The sequence below is a fragment of the Takifugu flavidus genome, chromosome 2 (assembly GCF_003711565.1).
Source record: "Takifugu flavidus isolate HTHZ2018 chromosome 2, ASM371156v2, whole genome shotgun sequence".
Taxonomy (NCBI): Eukaryota; Metazoa; Chordata; class Actinopteri; order Tetraodontiformes; family Tetraodontidae; genus Takifugu; species Takifugu flavidus.
This window is the reverse complement of record NC_079521.1, coordinates 9395934-9420625: the sequence shown is the minus strand read 5'-3', so window position 1 is coordinate 9420625 and position 24692 is coordinate 9395934. Positions and strand designations below refer to the sequence as shown.

Sequence of the window (24692 nt, the reverse complement as noted above, 5' to 3'; positions counted from 1 at the left end):
ATAGACGATTAGAGCGTGTTGTTACTTTAAGCATCTTTTATGTTACTTATTCCTTTGATGGCGTGCTCTAGTTGCCCACCCCCTTGTGTTTAAGCCCCGCCCACGTCGAAGATGTACCCTGGTGCAGTGAGAAACCACCGGGACCCTCATGAACTGTAGCGTGTAGAGCCGATACTGTTTAGTGGAAAAGGGCCTTTTTAGCATGAAGTCGTTTGCTAAAGGCTAACTGGAGCTTCTCCGTGTCCTGGGTGTGACTCCGCCTCTCTCCCAGATCCCCAGTCTGAGCCACAGCGTCATCTCTCAGACCAGCTTCAGGGCCGAGTACAAATCAAGCGCCGGTCCCGCGGTGTTCCAGAAACCAGTCAAGTTCCAGGTGGACATCACCTACACGGAGAGTGGCGGCGCCACCAAGGACAACGGCATCTACTCAGTGACCTTCACCCTTTTGTCAGGTGATCAATTAACTCCACCCACCTCCATTAGCCTAAGAGGGCGCTAACAGATCAGGCTACATAAGTGGCTCCTCTCTGGTTGCACTTTTTAACGCTGAAATGAATTAAATGGGTCCAGGTTTGTTGTAATACCATTTGCTGCCACTAGGACTTGATCTTTAGTCTGAAGTTTCTCTGGAATAATCTTCATCCCGTCAGGTCCCAGCAGACGCTTCAAGCGTGTGGTGGAGACCATCCAGGCGCAGCTGCTGAGCAGCGGCGACCAGCCCGCCATCCAGCCGCAGTTATCTGGTAAGTGAAACTCCGCCCCTTTCCTGTCTCCCTCCACCAGATCAACCTCCCTCTACCTGCTGGCCCACCTCAGCACAGCCACGCCCACCCCAGCACACAGCTTGACATGCATGATCCTACACATGCACACGGGTGAAACTCGTGGTCAGAGTCCGCACACGTGACCCGACCACACGCCCGCGATCCGGTTAAAATGACACAAACCTTGGTCGCACGGGATTGGACAGTTTGGGCTGCCTATAAAGAGATGAAATCAAAATGTGGAAGAAAAGAAAGTGACTGTTCTCTGGTTGTCCTCGTGCCTGTGAACAACTTCCTCTTTTGTGGTCATTTCCGAGATCATGGCTCCCCCCGGTGGTGAATCCTGGTAACTACAGCACATTCGCAGCATGTCTGAGCCGGGTTATCAGCGGCAGCCACATCTGTAACTGTGCCCATGTCACGCCACTTCCTGTCATCCGCTTCAGACCCAGATGCATGCTGGGAGCAGCCTCAGAACCAGTGATAAAGCATGCAGAATGTTCAGGATGTCGTCACCTGCATGTTTGATCCCTATTACTGTTGTTATTACTGCTGCTCTTAATGTTGTTATTACCACGGCGGTGTCTGAACTCCTCGTTCACTGATCTTGGCTCACAGCAGGTCACATGATTCTCTGATGACCTCTCTGATGACCTCACATCCAGATCGACTCCGGAGCCAGTCGAGTAATTTGATTACGATAAAATGAGTTAAATTTATGTGTTATAATATAAAACGCTCCCTGCTCATTTGTTTCTTGTTCTACTGCGGCCATAAAAATAGTATCTCCTACTATTTACAATGCATGATGGGATACATGAGTGCCCAATATAAGGACATGGACTCCTCCACAAAGTGACGTAGACCCTACTTAGTGCACTATTTAGGGGGGACTGGTGCAGGATGAAGGTCAGAGGTCCTCCAGTGTGAACATCAGGAGGGTCCCCCTACATGAGCCTGGTCCTGCTCAAGGTTTCTTCCTGGTAAAGGGGAGTTTTTCCTGCCACTGTTGCTGATGCTATATAAATAAAGATTGATTGATTGATTGACAGGACAAAAATAACGTTTAAAGGCTCGAACAAAAACAACAGTCCTGCAGCTCCAACTGATGATGATGATGAAGGTGATAATGGTGATGTGGTGTCCTGAGAGTGGTTAATGTTGTCCATGGTGAGATAGTTATGACGAAGGTGACGATGATGAAGGTGATGATGACGCTGGTGTCCTCTGCTCTCAGATGTTCCTCAGCGTTCAGCTTCTAAATCATCCAAACGTGGTAAGATGAGACCTGGAGCTTTACCGTTACCATAGAAACACACCTGGAGACACCTCACTAACAGTCCCTGCACTAACACCAGTGGGCATGTGTGTGTGTGTGTGTGTGTGTGAGTGTGTGTGTGTTTTCCTCAACTGTTCAGATTATGGATCTTTAATCAGATAATCTGGTCGGCGGTAAGATGGCGGTGGTCAGGGAGCTGATTGGTCGATCAGGTGCTGCGTATTTTGTGACTGAAGCTTCTAACGAGGGCTGAAGAGTTTTTATAGGAGAAATTCTGAAAATCTGCCAAATCGATTTAATCACGAAGCTGAAACTTGGAAATCGGCTCGTCTCTCCAGTTAGCATGGATGCTAAAGCTAATGCTAATTGAGCTCCCAGCGCTCCTGTTAGCTCTTCAAACCAGCCAGACAAACCCAGAGAGGAGGATTGGGACCGCTTGGGAAAACTCTTCATGTTTCCTGTCGTTTCTCCACATTTTATTCACGTCAAAATCAGATTTTATGACTTGGTCTCCATCCTATTTCTGTCGTTCTCTGATTAGAATCACAGAAATAATGTTCAGGAGAAAACGTTCGGATCGTTGGCATGTGTCTCGGATCGTCCTCCGTATTTGAAGCTAATGTTTGACTCCTCCCCCTGAATGCCCCCCCCCTCACTCATCCCTCCATTGACGCCTCTTCCTGTCGTTAACTTCATATTCATCTGTTTTGTCTCTTTTCTTTTCTTCCCGTCTGTGTAGGCAGCCCGTTGAGTAACTTCTTTGACGTAATTAAACAGCTTTTTTCAGACGACAAGACCCTCCAAGCGTCTCACCCCCCCGGTGCCCCTGTCACGCCTAGCTCCTCCCCTGCCAAGCATGCCCCCAGTGACTCTAAATGCCCTCCTGGCAGCAAAGAGAAAACAAAGAGCGCCGGTGACGCCAGGACACAGGAGCAGCCGTGAGGAGCGCTAGCCCGCTGCTAGCTGTGCATGAGTGCAACGGTCAATGCTAACGTTTAGCTCAGACAGAACCCCCCCCCTCCCCGTGACTCTTTCCTAAACTGGGAATGGCTTTGATGCTTTGATCAGTATTTTCCAGTCAGTAGCAGATGTAGCTTGGCTGTCGTGTCGTTTCGGGGTCGAGCTCAGTGTTTGATGTCTCTGCCACCAGGAATCATCCACAGTAACTTTTAACACGGTCGGGGCTCGGCTGATGACCCCCCCCGCCCCCCCACCGCCATCAGTGACCACCTCCACCCCTCCCCCACACCTCAGTGAGTACAGAAAGCCTTAAGACAGTGATGTTTGTGCACACGCCCCCCCCACATGTACAGAATGCACACGGCAACAGGACGCAGGAAACGGACAAGCGGAGGATAAAAACGGCTGGATTGTATTTTTGTTTGTTTGTTTTTTTAAATTTTGGCGGGCGCAATTTCGTTCCCGCCACGTGTGCCGCGATTCGCGTCGGCGATTTTACTCTGTTGTACAGGTTCAGTCACCTTTTGTATGTATAAAACTGTAGTCGTGATTATGTCGTAGATTATGTTGAGTTTTTATTCCTGTTCAGATTTGGTCACATCAGCCGTTCAGAAACGAAGAATTTAAACGTCCGGGCGATCAGAAGATAATGCTAACAGCCCATAAAGACTGTAAATGTAAGCTAGCTGCGTCAATTTACCGCCAAGAAGCCAACTAAAGAAGGAAAAGACAGCGTTGTCTGCAGTTGCTATGCTAAGAGCTAACAACATATCCTAATGCTTCAGCTTTTAGTACCTGACACACTATTTCAATGCTAATGGTTAGCGGCTAGGCCAGACAGGAGCAACTAACCAGAAGCGTCTTGACTCGATGATGTGACCAAATCTCACGTTAAAAAAAGAACAACAACACTTCGTTTTGCACTTTTGAGTGAATCAGGTTCAGCACATTTTCAATTTGGTTTGATATTTAACTACTGTGTCTATTTTTATACTTTTGCTTTTATTATTTATACAAAATCTGTACATTTGGACTGTATTATTTAACATTATTGTTTGTAATTTATTTGCTCACTTGACAAATCAGTTGGGACTTTTGTAAAATACTTTCTGGGAAATGGTTCCCATCATTTGAGAATGTAGACGTAGCCACTTTCAGACCAAACATTCCAGTTTGTTACCAGTTTATTCTTTTTTACTGTTTGCATGTTCAGAGTTTGTCTTTTCTCCGCTCCTTCTGCGCCCCCCCCCCACGTTTTCCTCCTCTGTTTGTTCGTGCGGAAGAAAGACGAGCTCTTCCAGAGTTTGAGTTAAAAACCCAAATCTGAACTAGTGTCTCAAGACGGTCGATCTGGAGGAAGATGAAGATCATCTGAAGTGATCAGCTGACATTCGGGAATCCGTGAAGATCCGGAGCATCCCGACTCGGTTTCCTGCAGCGGCTCCGTACGTCGTCGCACGATCGTGGATTCTTGGATGTCAGGGGACGTGTGGAGGCATCAGCACTCATCCGCTCACACAGGAACCTCCGTCACTCATCCGCTCACACAGGAACCTCCGTCACTCATCCGCTCACACAGGAACCTCCGTCACTCATCCGCTCACACAGGAACCTCCGTCACTCATCCGCTCACACAGGAACCTCCGTCACTCATCCGCTCACACAGGAACCTCCGTCACTCATCCGCTCACACAGGAACCTCTCTGATCATCCGTCCTCAGCAGAGACAAAACTTTAGCAATATTTCAGTGCGTTCCTCCGTTTCTATTGGAGGACTCGAGAGCACACGGAACAGGCGCGGAACACGGAACAGGCGCGGAACACGGGTGCTGCGGTGATGTTTTCCTCATGTGACGTTACTGTGAACAACTTCAGTGCTAAAGGAAATAAATCTGTCAACTTTTGAATAATTTTTAACAGTTCTGTCCGTGTGTGTGTGTGTGTGTGTGTGTGTGCGATTTCTCCTATCAGCTTGTTTCACACCACTTACACACTCACGTTCCACCTCTGACCCGTCTGATCCTCCAGAATCAGGTATGGAAAGGCTTGCTTTGATTGTTTAATTTGGTTTAATCTGGCCAGATTACCGTCCACGTTTCCCCGTTTGTGGAGGCCCTATGAGCTCACACACGATGCCGAAGGAGGCAGTGAGATTGAGAGAACGGGAACTGGAATTGTGCAGTGGTCATTGGAAAAATAAAATCTGGTTAAAAGTTTTATTTATTTGTTACATTTGTGCGTTAAACTGTGTAAATATCGTTGTCACTGTTGTTGTAGTGCGAATGCTCTGCCAGTAGAGGGCGCCGTTCACCTGTGAGGAACAGTACCTCACCTAACTCTGACCTCAACCCAACTCTCACCTCAACTTGAGAACCAAGTCTTAATCCTCAAACAGCCCTTTGGATTTGTGAGGACCAGCCAAAATGTCCCCACTTCCGCTAGAATGAGGACGTCGGGACTCGGCGTGCAGCATTACAAGAACGCAAGGACACAAACTGGACTCTGGCTCCATCTAGTGGTCAGACTGGTGACGTTTATTATATTATATTACAATCTAACCGCTTCCGGTGTCGGTTTAGTCATTTTAACTGTAAAATGATTAAAGCAGCATAAAACGGTGCAACTCAAACTTTTAAACCGTCGTAGTGAAGGTGAATTTTTCTGGTTAGAATGAGGAATAAAAGCAGAACCATGTGGGAAAACGGGAACAGGAGGCTGTGACATCATGGCGCCGTGGTTCAGTTGATCCAGGCGTAGCTGAACAGGCTGTTGTTCCTCCACAGCTCACAGCGATCAGCTGAGTAATTCTGGGCGACCCTCAGCCTGTCAGACAGGAGAGCAGTGGCTGATGGGTATTCTGGCCAGCTGCTGTCCATCTTACCTGTCAGACAAAAGGGGAGGGGCATGCGTCACACGCCTGGGCGACGACCGACATGGTCCAAAACATTTCGGAAGCGTCGCAACAAAAACGGGTTGTGGCCTTGAACAAGGCGACCCAGCAAAATGAAGCCCCGCCCCCACGCCTCAGGTTAACATCGGGGTGTTCAAACAGGAAGTGAGCTCACCTGTGGTGGCAAAGGTGACCAGGTGTTGCGTGATGAGACTCTGGAACTTTTCGTCTGCGTCGGACAGTGGCCTCCCCAGAACGACCTCCAGCCCCCTGAAGAAGGACACGACGTCCAGGCTGTGGAAGGAGAAACGGCTGGCGAACGGCAGGAGGTCGCTGGTGGCGTTGACGGGGCCGGACGGCTTGTGGGTCACCAGGTAGCGATACACGGGACTGTCCAGAGCGGCTGTAGGGCGGAGCCACGCCATATTTAGAGCGCTCACACGCCAAAGGCTGCGATAGATCACGTCAGAACGTCACCGTCGGTTTCGTTTACCTGCAGCCTTCAGCGCCAGATCGTTGTTGGGACACGTGACTCTGATGTCAGACGCCATCGTGGCGAAGGAAAGCCCCGGACAGTGGTCCCTGGTGGGGCAGGGGGCGGAGCTTGGGTACAACCTCAACGCCTCCTCCGGGAGGCTCTCAGAGAACGACCGTAGTTTATCTGTGTGGCATCAACCAAATCAATGAATCATCTCATTACGCAATCGTTCCTCAAATCATCCAGAAATCCTCCTTTCAATCATCCGTCAGTCGCGTTGGTGGGTTGCTACGCTGGTTTTGGTGGTTTCCACCATGTTAACGCGGCTCGACGACGCACGTGTCCAATCAGTGACAAAAATCAATAAAAAATAGTTTTGACGAGTCAAAAATGCTTTTTTTCACTCCACACGCCACGAGTTCAGAAAATACAATTTTTAAAACGGGTCTGCGATATGATAAAAATGCTCATAATCCGATGAATCAGATCAGGCGAATCAGATTTCTTCTCCGCCCCTTCCATGCCCCGCCCCCAGGCCCTCAGCGCCCCGCCCCCTCACTATTCGACCGTCGACCAGCCTCACCTGTCACAAACCACCTGTAGTCCTCCCACGTCCACATGGAAATGTTTGCTGCTGGGGGGCTGCAGGGGAAAGAGACAGTGAGACGCTGTGATGGTGGCGGCGAGGAGGTCAGCAGACCCGCTCTCACCTGAACTCGATCTCCTGCTCGGTCGTCCCGACCACAAAAGGGACGTCGCTAAACTCTCGTTTCTGCTCCCAGACGTCGAAAGGTGGAGCTTCCAGCACGTATCCATCCACCAGCGCGATGGGCCCGACAAAGTGTCCTCTGAGGGGGAGGTCTGTCAGGTCAGCGCCTGCCCAGGACGGGTACTCGTCCCAGGGGATGGCCTGGGCCAAAACACTGGAGTCAGTACGGCTAGAACGGCTTTGTTTCACTCAACTGATGCGACCCTCTCCTGGTCATGTGACGCCAGAGGTGTTACGACCTTTGAAGCCTAATACAGCTCATCGTTCATGAACGTTACTGTTAGCTTTGTGCCTCTGGTACATTCTGAAGTCACACGACGTGATTGGACAGAATCTATCAGACGTAAGCTAGCGCAGGTAGAGCTAAGCTAACTGGCGGTGATTCGTGGATATTAATGAAAACGTACCTGTAGGATCTGACTGATCGACAGTCCTCGCAGACACGTCACGTCTGTGCAGCCCGTTTTCTTCAGGAAAGCCAGGTTGGCGGACTCCGCCTGCTCCAGAGTGGCGTTTAGGATGTAGGAGCCACTCATGTCCACCGCCGCACGGAACAGACCCTTCGCCAGTGGTGATGTCATCAGAGTCCACACCGAAGTCCCACCTTCCCCGGTGAAAACGGGTCAAAGAGGCAAAACATCGAAGAAATTTGGCTTCACTTATGTTAGCCTCGTGTTAGCGTCGCTAACATTAGCGTTATTGAGGTCAAAACACCACGCCGGTGGTTTTGTGGACGGCTTCCAGCTCATTTCTCCATGACTGAACAGGAAAGTGGCCGACAGGCAACAGAAACTGTGTTGATGTTTGGACTTTGGTATTTCTGTACCTGAACTGTGTCCAAATATGGTGACTTTAGCAGGATCGCCTCCAAACACGTGGATGTTCTTCTGGACCCACTTCAGAGCTGCGATCTGGTCCATGAAGCCGTAGTTCCCTGTGGAGACAATGTGTGGGGGGGGGTTGGTTTCCAGTGTCCCATTTCTCAGCAGCCCGAACTAAATGTGGCTCTTTTCAGGCAGTGATGGGGGGGGCGTAAATGGGCCACGCAGTCAGGAGCACTCTGAATTAGAACGTGAGTGTGGCGATGAAAAGAGCGCATCACGCCATCCTTAGATCACGCGATGCCCCCAGGTCGCCCGTGGTCGGGCCCAGGATGGCGGGCGTGAGTCAGGTGACTCATCTGGACACGTAGCGATCAACAAACATGAGACTCACGCTCACGTTGACTGACAGGAGCACAAACAGTCAGTAATGAACCGTCTGATTGTGTTTGTGACCAAATGTCGCCGCTGGGTCGCCGCTAACGGTCGCTCAAAATTAGAAGAGCGCGATAAAGAAGGCGTCTCCGAGCTCAGGAGGGCGGAGCTGCAAACATCCACACGAGTAACATCTAAAACTGAAGCGGAGTCACCCGATCAAGCCTGACGGTGACACTGCCCCCTGCTGGCGTGACGATCGTGACAGACTGACCTGACGTGTTGGTAGGAGAGCCTTCGCTCAGGAGCTTCAGGGCCATGAAGCCGAAGGCGTTCAGTCTGTAGTTGAAGCTGACATAAACCATTCTTGTGTCGGCGGCGAGCTTTTCCGTGGGCGAATACTGCGGCTCCCCTCCACTCAGCATCAGGAGGTAACCCCCGTGGATCCAGACCATGACGGGCAGCTTGGCGCCCTGGCTTAGCGTGGGTGTCCACACGTTGAGGAACAGACAGTCCTCCTGGCCGATCACGCTCCCATCCTTTGACAGCGGTCTCACCTGAGGGCACGCGCTACGGAAGCAGCCGGCGTCACTCACCCCGCTGCTGCACACGGGCTCAGCAGGAGGGGCCCAACGAAGGGGCCCCACGGGTGGAGCGGCGTACGGTATCCCTTTAAAGGAGTAGGCGCCGTCTTTCTGCAAAATCAGCACATACGTCGTGCAGCAACTGTCCTTTAGCGTCCCAGTGTAACCAGTTCATCAGAGGTGATGTTTTGATCTATATTAGCGTGTTTGGACTCACGTGGCGTCCTCTGAAGTCTCCACACTGTGTTGACACGCGGGTCATACCTGGCGGCAGCGTCTTGGCCTCGTAGCCCAGGTAGACGGCGAGACAGAGGAGGGTGGCGACGGCGAGGCAGATGAGGAGGATGCAGCGCCTGGAGAGCACCTGCAGGGGGCTCACGTAGTGGCGATGGCGAACGTACTGCTCCTCGTCCTCGTCCTCGTCCTGCACCAGGTAACGGTACTCCGCCCTCTCTGGGGCGTTGAATGCGTCCTCACTCATCTCGTCTCTGAGACAAGAAAAAGAAGGACATCATTACTGAACATGCATCATCGTCAACAACCAACTTCCCAAACACTCTATGTCTCTATGGCAACAACAGATGCCACATGGACACGTGGTCATCAACCAAAAGTCATTTCATATGTGAAGCTTCCAACAAGCCAAGGCTGAGCCAAGGTGAGGTGTACCTGTAGGGTGAGGTGTGCCTGTAGGGTGAGGTGTGCCTGCAGGGTGAGGTGTGCCTGCAGGGTGAGGTGTGCCTGCAGGGTGAGGTGTGCCTGCAGGGTGAGGTGTGTGCCTGCAGGGTGAGGTGTGCCTGCAGGGTGAGGTGTGTGCCTGCAGGGTGAGGTGTGTGCCTGCAGGGTGAGGTGTGCCTGCAGGGTGAGGTGTGCCTGCAGGTGAGGTGTGCCTGCAGGTGAGGTGTGCCTGCAGGGTGAGGTGTGCCTGCAGGGTGAGGTGTGCCTGCAGGGTGAGGTGTGCCTGTAGGGTGAGGTGTGCCTGCACGGTGAGGTGTGCCTGCAGGGTGAGGTGTGCCTGCACAATGTCGTGTACCTGCAGGGTGAGGTGTGCCTGCACGTAGGACTCCTACGACTGACAAAACCTAAATCACTCCTGAGCAGTGACAGTGTGGAAAGTTTGCAGCGACGGTGGTGGGTCAGTGCAGAGCTCCCTAAAGGGGCCCCAACACCACCACTGGCTCGAACTCCCAGTGCTTCTTGTGTAAACAAAGTGAGAGTGAAAATGAAAAAAATGTTACATCTGTCTGGCAGTGAGAAAGGAAAGATGAAAAACAGGAAGAGCAAAAAAAGACAAGAGGATATTGTTCAGTAGTGCAGCTAGCACATAAGCTACTTTAGCTTAGAAGAGCTGAATCTGTATCTCAAAACCTCACAGTAACAGCGCTGGCAATCAGCTAGTTTACTCAGCTCACTGAGAATTAACAAAGTTGGACAGAATTCTCTCCATAGTTATCACATTTATGCTAATATAGCATACTAACACATGCCAGGGGCCCCAGACATGCTGTGATAATGATTATTTTAAATAGTGATTATTTTAGCTAATGTCCACTGGAACAGCAACATGAAGATGCGATGTTGTCAAAAATATCATGTTAGCTACAAAATGACTGGTCACATGACCCTGTGCAGTGGCCAAGAGCGAAAGGTGCAAACTGGTACCTGGCTTCTGTCGCCAGTTATGGTGATTACCTCCACCAAGCTTATGGGACATTTATGTTAGCAAAATGAAGAAATTATGAACAGATATTAATATAGATTTTTTTTAGAGATTCTGATATTTAACAGATCTAAGCCAAGGTTCTCTCATAAAGCAACCTACTGCTATTCTATATAACTTTGTATCTATGTAGTTATAGACACCCACTGCATTCTGAAGACAAGTTTTCGGTATGAGCTCCAAATATGGTCGAACATGCCGTTGTTACAGAGGGAGAGGAATAGCGAACAATAGGCGGAAAGAAGTTCGAGCACTTTTTTATAGTAGTGCGAGCCGACCTGGTTGTTTATTAAAGTTTATGGTTTGAGCGCGCTCGCAGGCTCTGTGGAGCACTCTTTCCACCATGAACGTCGGCTAGTAATGGTTTAATTTCCAATAGAAATCAAAGAAACCACTGTTTACTCACCATGACGCGTCAGGACGCGGCGCACGCAGAAGTTTATAGCAGCAAACTATGTCGTCTTGAGCTGCCAGGGGCGGGGCTGCGCCGGGGGCGGGGCTGCGCGGGGGCGGGGCTGCGCCGGGGGCGGGGCTGCGCCGGGGGCGGGGCTGCGCGGGGGCGGGGCTGCGCCGGGGGCGGGGCTGCGCCGGGGGCGGGGCCTCGTCGGGGGCGGGGCCGGGGGTCTCGCAAGAAACATCCGCTCCGAAAAGGGTCTTGGTGGGCGTGGTCTATGCGTGTACGCGCGTACATTGAATCGTCTAACTTTAAACTGCTGTTTAAAACTTACCTATAAAATGAAAAATGTTAAAGTCTGCGGTTTTTTGTTTTGTTTTGTTTTATAAAATTTACTCTTTTAATGCTGTAATACGATTTTACTCTCAGTCCGTCAGACTGAGTTTGATCCTGTTTGTTAGAGTTGTAGGTTTAAACTAAGATGAATGAGGTCAATGTCAGAATTTAGCTCAAAACCAGCAAAAACAGGTTAGAAGAAGACCAACCTCAAACATTTCCTGAAGTGTCCCAGAGGAAACGATAGCAGCTGATAGTGCTTCAGCAGCAGAGGCTGCTACCATGATGGACCTTCTCAGGAGTTCCAGCCTGAAACATCTGCAAACTCCAATCTAGAAAAGCTCAAACTGAAATGAAAGCACCCTCATCCTCAGACAGAAAAGTTACACCATCGTGCTGAAATCCTTCTGGTGCTTCTGCTGCTCAGAGGGGTGAGGTCAGAGAGCAGAGCAGAGCCGCTGCAAACATCTGCTGTTTCTCAGGTTAAATGGTCTGGAATCGCCCTGGAGTTGGGTCTGAGCTCATCAGCACTGACAGACATCGTGTGGACGTTGCTATGGGGACCTGCATTACAATTAATGCGGGTCGTCATAGCAACCAAAAGAACACTAATCTTGCAGGAACCAATTTTGCTGATGTTTGAGCAGATGGGATTATGAACCTCCTCACCTCAGCTCCTGCTCACGATTGATGAGTGATTAAGAGTCTTTATAAATTCAGGAAAATTAAAGAATCAAAAAAGAAAAGGCTGATCTGAAGTTACAGACATGGAATGATTTCATAAATTCTTCCTTTCCATCCATCCATCCATCCATCATCCATCATCCATCATCCATCCATCCATCCATCCACACATTCACCCATCATCCATCCATCCATCCATCCATCCATCATCCATCCATCCACCATCCATCCATCCATCCATCCATCCATCCATCCATCCATCCATCATCCATCCATCATCCATCCATCCATCCATCCATCCACCATCCATCCATCATCCATCATCCATCCATCCATCCATCCATCCATCCATCCATCCATCCATCCATCCATCCATTCATCCATCCATCCATCCATCCATCCATCCATCCATCCCAGGGTTAGAGGGGATTGTTGTTGTCATAGTTGTTATTTCTGTTGTGCTGTTGTTATCATTGTCATTGTTGTAGTTACAGTATTTGCTTCATCTTCCACCTAAACTCCTTGTGGAACATTCTGTTTTTCCGAGGTTCCTCTGCAGATTCTCGGTGACACTTGGGTCCCTTTGGGCGGGGATGAGGATGGGGAGGTGATTGATGCTGTGCTTAATTGCAAGCACGCCTGTGTGAATAATAGATGCTCGTCTCGTTAAGTGGAGACATGAAATATTCAGGTTGTGGGAACACGCCATGACTCTCCTGTATATTTAACCACTACATGAACAAGAAACACACATCAGAGGAGTTCCTCTGGGGCTTCGGGTCATTCACATTCTGCTCTAGGCTGAAAAAAATCCCCACAATTCCCTGCAGGAAACATGACATCACCTCCATTACATCCTGCCAGAGTCGACACAGATTCAACCTCAGAAGGTTAAGATGAAATAAAGATTTGTTTCTATGAAAACCAGCTGCTCTTGATCAGCCACCTGCTGCTCTTCATCATCCTCATCACCATCATTAACAGCTACCTTCTCATCTTCATCTTCCTCACCACTGACATCATCATCTTCACCAGTACAGGTCCTCCTCATACAATTCCCTCAGGTCCATTAGCATATGTTAATGCACATGTGTGTGTGTGTGTGTGTGTGTGTGTGTGTGTGTGTGTGTGTGTGTGTGTGTGTGTGACAAGTCAATGAGAGCGATTGAGGGAGGGGTTTAACCCAGTGTGTGGGGTCCAGTGAATGAGCATTGTGGGGGTGTGGAAACCAAAATCAGTGCAAACGATCAATTCATCATTGATCAATAATGGACACTTAAACCCAAACGTGGAACTTATTGATAACAGTGAGTTTTTTTGGTCCAGATTTGAGACAGCTGTGAGACAACTTCAGCTGGTCTGGGATCTGTCGGTGACAGACGGATGAGCGGAGGATCACCGTTCCTCTGCTGTTCCCTCAGCTGGACACAGATCAGCCTCAGATGATCAGCAGCCTGTGAATGTTCATCTTCTCCGGGCCTCAGCAGCCTTCAGCGGGGCTGGAATCCGTCCTGCTCACTTCCTTTAATGACCCTATTTCCTGTCGGAGCCGCTCCGGGCGGGAACATCAGTGAGACCCTGCTGGATGATGTCACCGGGACGTGTTTGCTACATGGAAGAAGAACCACAGGAGCAGATCGTCTGGGTTCCATCAGACTGTGAGATGTTCAGAACCTGCCCGCTTCCTGTTTCTCTTTCATACTGCAATGAATTCGAGGCTGGTTTGTGCTTGGTGGACCTCACACATGCCATCGGTACCACACTGGTCCAGACCGTGGCGTTACCATGACGATGAAACAACGCTCATGTGTCTTTAAACAGCAGGAGAAGCCACTGGTCCTCCCTCATCTCCAGCCTCTGGTGAGGCCATGGATGGACCCCTTCCTGAGCCAGCATCAGGGTGTCTGACGCTGCTGGAGGAACAGAACCAGAACCGTGTTCTCAGGTTCTCTCATAGGCCGGGTCTCATAGGCCCGGTGTCTGAGATGTGAAAGGTGGAGCAGATGCAGCAACACGCCAGGAACATGTTAGCCGCTCAGCTCCTCAGGAACATCAGGAGCTTCACTGCCAGCTGATCTTGTCGATCTCGGCCCGATTTGGCTTTGATGACTTTGTTCTGATTGGAAAAACCTGATTTTTTTTCTTCCGGGTGATTCTGACCATCGTCCGGTTCTGAATCTTCTCACGCACGTGTGTCGTCCCGCTCCTGGCCGGCTTAGCTCCGTCAACCCCGGCGGACGCCGTCCTCCTTCACCCTGCTGCAGATTGGGTTCTAATGAGATGCCGAAACAACAGCACAAAGGTCTGCGGCGCCGTCTGCAGCATGCTAATGCTGGACCTGGAGAAGCAGAGTTATTCTGGTAAAATTGCTCCCACAAGGAGGAGCAACACTCCACTTCCTGCCTCTGGTGGAGAAAATGCAAATGTTTCACATCATTTTCCCAAATATCAACCTGCTTATAAATCTGAACTCGGTGAGGATTCAGACACACACACACACACACACACACACACACACACACACACACACACACATGCGCACACACACACACACACACACACACACAAACGCACACCCCCCCCACACACACACAAATTACAAGGTTACACACATACACACGCACACACACACACACACACACACCCACACACACACAACTTACAAGGTTACACACATACACACGCACACATACACATAACTTACAAAGTTACACACATACACACACACAAGCACACACACACAGAAATTACAAGATTACACACATATAAACACACAACTTTTAAGGTTACAGACATACAACACACACACAGCCTACAGGCGCTTGCGCGCGCGCCACACACACACAGACCTTCAGTACACACAGCTTACAGGGTTACACACACACACACACACACACACACACACACAGACCTTCAGTACACACAGCTTACAGGGTTACACACACACACACACACACACACACACACACACACACTCACAACCTGAGATGATCCGTCCCTCTGGCTGATGAAGCTCCTGGTTGGACGCCGTGATGGAACGAGAAGAGACAGCGAGGAGATTGGTTTGTCCACCGCCGCCACGGTGATGGATGCTGGAGAAACATGGGAGACCACACACACTCTCCTTCACACACACACACGCACGCACACACCACACACACACACATGCCTGCAGCTATATTTAGCCATAACGAGCCGGGAAGAGGTGATCCATTTCAGTTCACATGAAACCAGACGGCGGCCTGGTGTTGTTGTTGACTGTTTGTCTTTATAGAGAGGAAGACAAAATTCACTTTTCTGCTCCTCCCCCTCCTTGTTTACCGCGTCTCTCTCGTCCTCCTCATTGTCCTCACTCGCTCCGGCTGCTTTTGGAGGTGTGTGAGCTTCCAGCTCCATGGAACGAGTATTTTCTCCTCTGGAGAACATCTGATCCAAGTGATCAGCAGAGATAATTGATAATTAAGAAGTTTTGACCGCATTCATTCACTTTTATTTGAGGATGATTTGTCCTGATTGTGTATCTTCGGGGTGAATCTGGCACCCTGCCGGGCTGAAATTACCCCTGGACTCAGTCAGCTCCTGCTTCACCAGAACACCTTCTGAGCCTTCTACTAGTGAGCCTTTGTTACTGTTTACATCCAAATGTTCTGTTGAACGTGGAAATAATCCTCAGATTAACTTCAGATCTTTTATACATTTTAGGAGAACCTCAGTTCAGTGTGGTGCCGTCAGAGGAATCCATGCTGGAATCACCGACGCCGGCTGTGTGTGGAGCTCCAGTCAGGCTTTTTAGAACCTTGTTTCATTGTTAGAGGGATCTGATCTTCCCGCTCTCTGGAATGAACGGACAGAGGGAAGCGTCCAGTGGAGTTTCACTTTTTCCTGCCACTTTAAAGGAGCATTATGTAAGATATTTATTTAAAGTAGTGATAAAATGGCCCTAAAATGTCAACAGACATTAAGGACTCGTGTTAATTCCAAACACTTACATCACTGACAACAGAATTCCAGTCAGAATATTTAAAAAGTGACACGAGGGAGGGGATCGGGTGGTGTGTGACCTTTCACCTCTGACATTCGATATGATGTAAATGCATCTATAAAAAGACTCAGATGAGCAGAACCTAGAATGCTTTAATCACCACTTTAATCCACTCTGATGCTTACTGATGTGAATCACTGTCAGTCTCATTTTCGTCTCTTCTTAATCTCCGCAGAGAGCCAGAGCGTCTAACCAGCGTGATGACCTTTGCCCTTCCACGCTCCATTTGGTGGCTGAACTCAAACGAACAAAGTTTAAACTCTGCCGAGAATGTTCGTGCCTCGCTCACCACAGCCTTACAACCTTTGTGAGTTTTCACTTTTTAACTCTCATTATTATTCTTGTACATCTGCCTCTCTGAACAGGGCTGTCAATCAAACGGGGAGGACTCCGCCCCTTCCTGTCAGCTGACACTAAACACATGAGTTCATGTCATCAACATGTAACCTTTTTTCACCGCCTCCTCACCAGTGAGCACGATGCTAACAGGTGCAGCACGATGCTAACAGGTGACAGTAATGAAAACTGCATAAACCTGTCAAAAACACAGACCAGTGTGTCATATCACTGGAAAATAGCTGTAATAACCCTGGGGAGGTTGTTCTTCAGCTCATGTTTTGAAGCCAAGTGTTTATCTCTGTCTTTGTTTTTAGCAATGCTAGCTATGTTAGCTGCCACGGCCAGTTGTTCAAATTAAGGGACTTGTTCCAACAAGAGGAAGGCAAAAACACTTATTTTCAGTGTGTTTGGATCAGATCCAATATGCTTTACTATTTTCAGGGATCTGCTCGCCCGACACTTTTTTAACGCTTGCTTTCAATCATTTACAGTTTATGTTCTCTACTTCCTGCCTGCCATCTAAATTTCGCGGGTCACCGCAACTGCAAACCGCCCACAGCTGCTGTTTCAGGGTTTCTTTAATCATCTATTGCCCTCAACGTAGGGGCAAATGCATCACCAGATCCCAACACTGCTGGTGTGAATCCAGAATGTTCCCACATTTAGCCGAGCTGTCAGCTCAGTTTGTTAGGAAACCAGACTCAGTTGGGAGGGGGCAGACATGTGAACCAGTGATGTCGACTACACTATTCTGGTTTTTGTTCTGAAGCTGGTCTAAATCAAGCTAACTCTAATATAGCTGATGACTGTGTGTGTGTGTGTGTGTGTGTGTGTGTGTGTGTGTGTGTGCGTGCGTGCGTGTGTGTGTGTGTGTACGGGGGGTGTTCTGTGAGTGAAGCCCAGACTGACTCAGAGTCTGTTTATAGACCTCCTGGATCCTAAAGTCCTGGATCAGGACCTGCTGCTGAACCAGGTCAACAATAGTTCTAGCTTCAGCATTCTGCTGCCAGATTCAAGCTTGACTGAACATGTGAACACACACACACACACACACACACACACACACACACACACACACACACACACACCTACTGAACCTTTTTTACATCCCTGTCATTGTCATTAATTTTGCATTTTAAAGTTTTTCTGAGAAAATTCAGACGCTCCACTCTGAATAAACAGACATATGATGTAATCTTGCCTGGCCCACCTGATTGGTCAGCAGCAGTCTGAAAAACACACCTATTTGAGTTCCAGATCATCACAATTCACAAACAATGAATATTCCAGAGAAATATTGATCACTCTTTTGGGTCAAAGAGAGAGAGCGGTGAGCAGAGCTGAACCTTTTCACCTCTGCTGACCTCACCATGAAAACACCTCGATTCTCATGTTCTCCACAGATGAAAAACAGAAGATGAATAAGCAACAATCCAGAGAAACCAGAGATTATTATTCTTATTATCAGTACAAAAAACAAATGAAAAAAAGAAAACAAGGATCGAGAAGAGAATGCTAACATTAGCATAGCTGTTAAGTTTTAGCATTCTCACATGGTTCCTCATGTCTCTCTGATCTGCTGGTCACATGACCTAAACAAGGATACATTATCTACCATATCCCATCAGTCTGATTTGAATACATTTTCAGGAACCATGAGGTTGAACCACAAACCACACCGACTGTAGTTGAATGAATCGCCTCTGCATTTTACCACTATTAGGACAACTGGTTATGTCCTCACAAAGATAGAAGTGTAGCTGGGTAGATCTCAACCTGGTTGTTTCTGACTGTACCTGGTTGTTGCTGTTGTTTCTGAATGTACCTGGTTGTTGCTGTTGTTTCTGACTGTACCTGGTTGTTTCTGACTGTGCCGGGTTAATACAGTGTTTGCTGTTGATCCTGTTTGGTGCTGTTTTTTTTCTGCTTGTTATTTTACTTCTGGTTTAACTGTGTGTTTCTAGGTGTGGATCTGAACTACTTAGTGGATGTTGAAATGGAACTGGACTCATTTTCTAGTTCCTGAAATCTTTAAATACGAGTCAACAACATTGCGACAGTTTGGCCGAGACGTTGGCGTTGTTTTCTACTTAATAGTGTTTTTCTATACTGATGAGGACCGCTGGTACTAAAGATTCACCTATGTGTGCTTTACTTCACATCATGTAACCCTGAGCTGTTAAAAAAAACCCTAATAAAATAGTAGAATTGTAACAAATAAACACTTTGTTGATCAGAATCAACCAAAGTGGCCGTGTTTGTGTCATATACATCTATACCGGATGCATGATTCCTCCTCTCTTTCATTATTCCCACGTTTAAAGTGGGAACCACTGAGGTGGAAGCAGGAAGTGGTCTGAAGGAGTTTTCCAGCACTTCCCGTTGTTGTGCAGCTATTCTGATGTTCAAGTGCTGATATTTCCATCATCTTGAACCTGATACGCCTGCGGAGTCCTCGCTTTAACCAGACCATCTATATCTGTGAGACGCAGGATTCACCTGTGGGTCACCTGTGTTATGTTTAAGGTTAATTCAAGTATCCCGAGTCGCTTCAGTATTAACATATGGATCAAATCCTCCATGCTGAGCATCGAGTGGCAGCTTTAAGAGTAAAAGCCAGGAAGCACAAAGATCTCATCATTCTTTCATGTATATCTGCAGAGAAAATGAAATAGCTCCCAAAACGCCGCTGCCGCTCCTCCTCTGCCAGGGAGGAAAGAAGAATCGGGATGAGAAATGTGAAATGTGTCGCCTCGTTCCGAATCTGAGAAGCACAATTTGTTCAGGTGAGTGAAAGAGGTTTATCTGAAAGGAAGAATAAAAGGAAATTGACTGGCTGACCACACTCGAATCCCAGGAGCCTCTTGTTCTCCTTGGGAACATTCCCGGGAAGCTTTTCAATCCTCAGATTCTAATTAAACAGAAATGGGAAACTCAAGTTTTCTTCCTTTGAACTCATTTAAAGTTTCTGGTGTCATCACTGCAGGCTCCGCCCCCTGATTACACACCTGCATCACGTTCCATTTCTACCACGTTGCTGATACAATGTGGGAGGAGTCCATGGGGATCAGGTCCGATCATTCCAATTCTGACTCAATATTCCTTCAACACTAACTAAAAACCGGCATTAGAACCCAGAGTTCCACAGAATCGCCTAAAGACCATGTTTAAACGTTCTAAAAGAAAGGCTACCTGTAACCATTAGCATATTAGCCAACATTCCTGAAAGTGGGAAGTTCTTAAGTGGCTGATTCTAATATTTACCCTGTGACATGATGTCAACTCTGGTGAGTTCACTTCACGGCGTGAAAACTCATTTTTGAGTCAAGGACGTGACCACCAGCTGCTGGAGCTTTTTGAAGTTTCAGAGGTGAGCTGCGGCCATCCTCTTGTGGGATTTAATCCTCTGTCCTCTCCACAGGACATTTTCTCTCAGTAAAAACGCTCGGTGTCATAATTCCTCAGTATAAAAGACATGCTTTTGTTCTTTTTTTAAAAGAGGGAGATTTCCTCCCAGCCAAACAGGAGGCCGTGGAGGTTCTCCAGCAGATCTTTGCAGACTGGCTAATCACCCGAAAGCCTCTCCGAGAAACAGCTGAGGAACGGATCAAACACCTGTGACCAGCAGCTCCGGAACGTCTGATCCCGCAGGCGTCGCGTTAATGCGACAGGAGATTACGACTTTGTAGAGGAGGAGGATGAGCTCTGAACGCTGGGAGGAGGGCCAGAAACCACGCTTTCCATCCTCCCACCCAGCAGAGCAGAACCTGGGTTAGCAAACGCTGGCATAAAAACGGAACATTTGTTGATGTGGTTGTTTGTTACAGTATCTTTCCATTTGAGGCGTTCATATTACTTTGCTTATACGCGCTGATGATGTTTCGCTTTTTCGCAAGATGCTAATGCTTAGCCTCATCACTCCGCAGGAAGTGACACGTGCTTCTGATGACGCAGCAAAGGTCAGACAACGGGAGTCGGCCGGAGGTCAAAAATGTTACCAATGTTCTCATTCAATAAACTGTTTTGGAACCAGTGATCAACTAGATTTCTGTGTCCATCCAATTTTCAAATATTGGTCCTTTGAGTCGAATTCGAACCAGCGACCTGTTTTAATACATATTTTAGGTTTAGATGAGGTTTTTTTTTTGTAGTCAGTGATCTGGTCAAAAAAATCTTCAAAAGCACATTTAGTATGGAAAAAGGCCCGCAGATATAGGAAAACCCTTTAGATTTGGCTGTTTGATTTGGCTCCTCCCACTTGGCTCCATCACACTGGTCACGCTTTTTTAAAATTCATGTTATGGCTCCTCATCCATTACGTCACCTTCCATCCCCGTGTGTGTGTGTGTGTGTGTGTGTGTGTGTGTGTGTGTCCCACAACAATGAAACTTTTTGATGTTCAGCGAAGCTCCAACTTCAAAGTCCTGCAGGATTAACCAGGAAACAGATTACTGTAATTGGAGAGCAAAGAGGTGGAACAAAAGGTTCTAGTGTCTGTCAGAGAGGTGAATGTGGTACAGTGAACACACACACACACACACACACACACACACGCGCACCCACTCAGATGTTTCGTGAGAACACTTATCACCTCTTGTCCGTTTTGGAACTGATGGTTTCAGATTCGTGTGGAACGTCCCCTTTTAGTTCAATTCTGAGCTGTCAGTCAAGGGATCGAGGTTCTGTCGGCTTCCCACATTTGGAATTCTGGGCTGTCCAAAGTGAAGGTGCACCAACGTGACCAGGATCCCCGGAGAAGCACAGATTCTGTTGCAGAGGCTGGATGATAAGTAAAGAAAGAAAGGCCATGATGAGCAGCTTTACCGCCTGCTTATGATGAGATGGTGAAATATTTCTGCCGGAGCTCCAGCAGCTCTGGATCAGGTCTGCTGACAGCACTTCCTTTCTTTCGGTTGCACAACAGCCGGGGAACAAACACGTGCTGACATCCGTGAGCTCGTCTTCGTCCCCGATGCCGGGTGACGCGAGGAAGCAGCTGGTGAAGGTGGCGCAGACGTCCCAGAACACGCCGATGCTTCCACAGTGGTGGTTCTGTTCAGGCTCCGCGTGTGAATCCACCATCAGCCCACACAAACACAATTGGAACTCTTCGCCCCGTCCAGCCTCCTCCCACGCTGAGGAAAACAGATTCCACCCGCGTTCCTGTCCCACAGCCTCGCCATGCTACAAACTCGCAGGAATTTCACCGTTCAAATAGAATTTTGATCAAACGAGTTCAGCAGGAAAAACACAAAAAGTGATGAATTTCGTTGGTGAATAACATCAATGTGATGGTCTAAAAAATAACAACATCAAAGGCACTGACATTAAACTACACATCAAAGCCACACCAAACAACACCAACAAGAGCTACCGTTGCAGCTGTAATCTGTGGTTTCTTAACGTATTCTCAACCACCAGCACATCGACTAGATGGGGGAAAACAAGCAACCAAAAGTGATGAAGAATAACCAGCCCATCAGCACGAAAGCAAAGGATAAGGTGCAATTTACACTCAATAAAACTGCTTTTTCTCGGAAATTGGCCCATTTCATTTGAATTACATCTATATTTGCTTTGATTTTCTGCGCTTCGATGATGACAAATCCAATCTGTCCAGGTTTGAAAATGACCGCGGTGTTTCTTTTAGAAAGTGTTTGTGAAGAAAACGTGCAACGATTTCCTGAAGGATGGCTGCATTTCCTCCTTACAAAAACCACCCCAGAAGGACGGTGGCGGCAGGGTCGACAGTGATGACGTTCCCTCTGGGAGCAACAAACAGTCGGAGCTGAAAGGGTCGAAGGAGGAGGTCGCCGTTTCCAAGGGTGAGCAGACTCATCGATGGGAGTCCCGTTATGATGACGCTGCTGCGTTCAGGTGTCTTCACCTCAGAACTCTGTCTTCTTTTATATCTTTGGGCTCCTTCTCCTTTACCTCCACCAACTGTGCAGATGTTAAGAAGCCAAAGGTCACGGCAACCCCAGACGTGGCCTCCCAGGAAGTGGTGGAGGAGGAGGAGGCGGAGTTCACCAGATCAGGCGGTCAGAACAACCAGGACTGACCCGATCGAGACATATGACTGTTGCAAATGTCTGAGATAAATATGAAAAGTTGTTTGATGTCTCTCTGCCCCTGCAGATCAGGGGGAGAGCGCCCCCTCTCCTTCAGCTCTACAGACTCCCTCAGTTCAGGAGGCAGAAAATGAGATGGAGATCACCGTTGGCAACGAGGTGACGGAAGCGCTGAGCAGATTGCTGCTGGGGAAAAGCACCAACCGGCAAATGATGGCCTGGATCGAGGTTAGGAACTACTTTGCAGGGGCTTCAGCACAATTGCACAGATAATACAAAATTAAACTGGCTTCATGTTGTAGAGCAACCTTGACAAGAGACAAAGGGAGTCCGCTCAGTTCGTCAGGGCGCTGGTGACCTCGGTGTGTCAGGCTGCGATTTCTGCCAGTAAGTGAGACATCACCTGGGAATGAAATGTCCATTTGGGGAAAAAAAACGTCTCGTCATAACTGTGTTATAACTGAATGTGCTGCTCGTAGCTTCGGGTTCTGTTCACCACGTGAATGCGTGTGACCTGATGGAGAGGTCAGAGGTGCTCAGGAAATACCTGAGCGACGGGCAGAAGGAGCTGGAGGCTCTTCATGCTCTGGAGGAGCTGCTGGAGCGGATGGAGCGCCCGCACAGTGAGTGTCTCGTCCGTCCACGTTTGCTCTGACGACTCTACCGCTGTCCAGCAGTCGTGTTTGTCCTCCGCCTTTGCAGAGGTGCTGCATCTTTTGTTCGACGTCCTGTTTGACGAAGGGATTATCAAGGAAGACACTTTCCATGAGTGCAAGGGCGCTGCGGAGCAGAGCGGAAGAGGCCTCGTGCTGCAGTCGGTCACAGACTTCTTCGACTGGCTCAGCAAATAAGCACTGACGAGTCCAGCAACGTCTTTCTGTAACGCTCAATAAAATCCAAATGCTCGCCGTTCAGTGATTTGTGTTGGCTTAGCGGCCCCGCTGCAGCCGGCCACCGGGGGGCGCTCCGGCTTCAGCAGCAGCCGTGCCAGGAGACACTCGGTGAGCTGCTGATTCATCATCTACCAGCCAATCAGACACATTTATCGTGTTTGTATACTCTTGATTTCACATGATTTTATCACAAATGGTCCAGAAGGCCTGTAACCATGGCAACAACCGTAGCTATCATCCATCACAGTAACCATGGAATCCAAGCTGTCATCCTCTTACCAACTTTACTAACATGAATGAGGAGCAGCAGAAGTGTATTATGTCCTCCTGCTCGTCCAACTCCTGCTCTCCTTCCTGTTAAAGGGACTTTGTTGCCATCTTGATGTAAGAGACGCCGTATTAATCCAGTTGAATTACTGCTCCTCCACCTCCTGCGCCTCCTCACTCGAGAATCCCTGCAAACCTTGTCGTTCTCTTCAGGTTTTAGTCAGTGTTCTGTTCATCTCAGTCCTGTTTCAGACGCTTATTTAACACAGACCTCCAGAGTCAAAACTGCCTCTTAGCCAACAAAAGTTCCGTTTGACCTTCTCAAAAATAGTAACAAGTCATTTTGTTTCAGCACTCCTTTGCAACACTCAAGACTGAGAAGAATCAATGGAACAATATCAAAACAAAAGCCAAAAAACCCACCACTGAACTGTTTGAAAGTGGAGGTGTAAATAATCAGAGTGAGTCAGCAGATTTGGAGTGTTTGAGTTTGGATTTAAAGATGAGGGATGATGTTAATTATTAAAATATGCTGGAATGATCCAAAGACACCAGCAGAAATTTGCTGGCTCAGATGCATAAATGCCCTTCCTTTGAATCTCCTTTAACGCACGTCTTAATTCCGAGTTCCTGCCTTAATTTGAATTGTCATCCTTTATTTGTCAGGTTTGTTAAATCGTGACCAAGCAGGCGAACATTTATCTCACAGCTTTTAAACCGTTGATTAATCGACTTTCCGCCCGTCACACGGAGTCTGAGGCATCTGAATCAGACCTGGGCCGTTGCTCTGTCGGCGCCGCCATCACAGCTAATTTAATGGTTTTGGTGGGAGGCCTTTCAGCGCCGCTCTCTGGCTCAGGCTACATCTGAGCGGAATGAGCTAATCCATCAAGTGAACATGAGGACGCGGTGTTTTCATCCAGATTTTATTAGTGTCGCCTCACACAGTCTTCTAGCTTCTGCCAGTCAGCCTGCAGGGAGCCCGACCATTCATCTGGAACGCCACAGACTGTCGCCATCTTTGCT

At 48.4% G+C, this 24692-nt stretch overlaps 3 protein-coding genes and 2 long non-coding RNA genes across 10 annotated transcripts in view; 3 read left to right on the top strand and 2 right to left on the bottom strand.

The window, feature by feature from the left end:
* LOC130519962 (serine/threonine-protein kinase BRSK2-like) overlaps positions 1 to 4920 on the top strand; it is a 30025-nt gene extending 25105 nt beyond the window's left edge. For 2 of the 6 annotated variants that reach the window (XM_057023559.1, XM_057023566.1), the window contains exons 17-20: positions 272 to 452; positions 651 to 743; positions 2002 to 2040; positions 2783 to 4920. In XM_057023559.1, the coding sequence (XP_056879539.1) occupies positions 272 to 452; positions 651 to 743; positions 2002 to 2040; positions 2783 to 2985 (516 nt within the window). In that variant the 3' untranslated portion in view covers positions 2986 to 4920. The remainder of the gene's footprint in view (positions 1 to 271; positions 453 to 650; positions 744 to 2001; positions 2041 to 2782) is intronic. The other 4 variants (XM_057023562.1, XM_057023569.1, XM_057023564.1 and 1 more) reach the window with 3 other exon arrangements.
* A 596-nt stretch (positions 4921 to 5516) lies between these two features.
* Positions 5517 to 11132, bottom strand: si:ch211-71n6.4 (para-nitrobenzyl esterase). Its single transcript, XM_057023623.1, has 10 exons — positions 11047 to 11132; positions 9138 to 9408; positions 8611 to 9031; positions 7967 to 8074; positions 7548 to 7744; positions 7082 to 7281; positions 6955 to 7013; positions 6387 to 6554; positions 6069 to 6296; positions 5517 to 5884 (listed from the first exon to the last, which is right to left on the bottom strand). Exons 2-10 carry the CDS (start codon positions 9399 to 9401, stop codon positions 5742 to 5744), a joined length of 1788 nt encoding a protein of 595 aa, XP_056879603.1. The 5' UTR covers positions 9402 to 9408; positions 11047 to 11132; the 3' UTR covers positions 5517 to 5741.
* Positions 11133 to 13348: 2216 nt separating this feature from the next.
* Positions 13349 to 15242, bottom strand: LOC130520459 (uncharacterized). The gene is made up of 2 exons (XR_008948850.1): positions 15037 to 15242; positions 13349 to 14392 (listed from the first exon to the last, which is right to left on the bottom strand). It is a non-coding gene; the product is annotated as an uncharacterized LOC130520459 (long non-coding RNA).
* A 24-nt stretch (positions 15243 to 15266) lies between these two features.
* LOC130520473 (uncharacterized) lies at positions 15267 to 19396 on the top strand. Its single transcript, XR_008948864.1, has 4 exons — positions 15267 to 15668; positions 15757 to 15959; positions 16272 to 16403; positions 19097 to 19396. It is a non-coding gene; the product is annotated as an uncharacterized LOC130520473 (long non-coding RNA).
* Positions 19397 to 20976: 1580 nt separating this feature from the next.
* LOC130520235 (eukaryotic translation initiation factor 4 gamma 1-like) lies at positions 20977 to 23415 on the top strand. The gene is made up of 7 exons (XM_057023933.1): positions 20977 to 21937; positions 22086 to 22260; positions 22387 to 22476; positions 22574 to 22734; positions 22809 to 22893; positions 22986 to 23129; positions 23209 to 23415. Exons 1-7 carry the CDS (start codon positions 21869 to 21871, stop codon positions 23355 to 23357), a joined length of 873 nt encoding a protein of 290 aa, XP_056879913.1. The 5' UTR covers positions 20977 to 21868; the 3' UTR covers positions 23358 to 23415.
* Positions 23416 to 24692: the final 1277 nt, after the last annotated feature.

Bases quoted from the DNA above. Each gene is read 5' to 3' on its own strand.
- si:ch211-71n6.4 (XM_057023623.1), bottom strand. From the start codon at position 9,401: ATGAGTGAGGACGCATTCAACGCCCCAGAGAGGGCGGAGTACCGTTAC. The intron at 6,297-6,386 runs GTAAACGAAACC...TCCGCCCTACAG, and splicing joins TCTGGCGCTGAAGGCTGCAG to CCGCTCTGGACAGTCCCGTG. The intron at 5,885-6,068 runs GTGAGCTCACTT...TTTGTCTGACAG, and splicing joins GGTCACCTTTGCCACCACAG to GTAAGATGGACAGCAGCTGG.
- LOC130520235 (XM_057023933.1), top strand. From the start codon at position 21,869: ATGGGGGAAAACAAGCAACCAAAAGTGATGAAGAATAACCAGCCCATC. The intron at 22,261-22,386 runs GTGAGCAGACTC...CCAACTGTGCAG, and splicing joins GGAGGTCGCCGTTTCCAAGG to ATGTTAAGAAGCCAAAGGTC. The intron at 23,130-23,208 runs GTGAGTGTCTCG...CCGCCTTTGCAG, and splicing joins GCGGATGGAGCGCCCGCACA to AGGTGCTGCATCTTTTGTTC.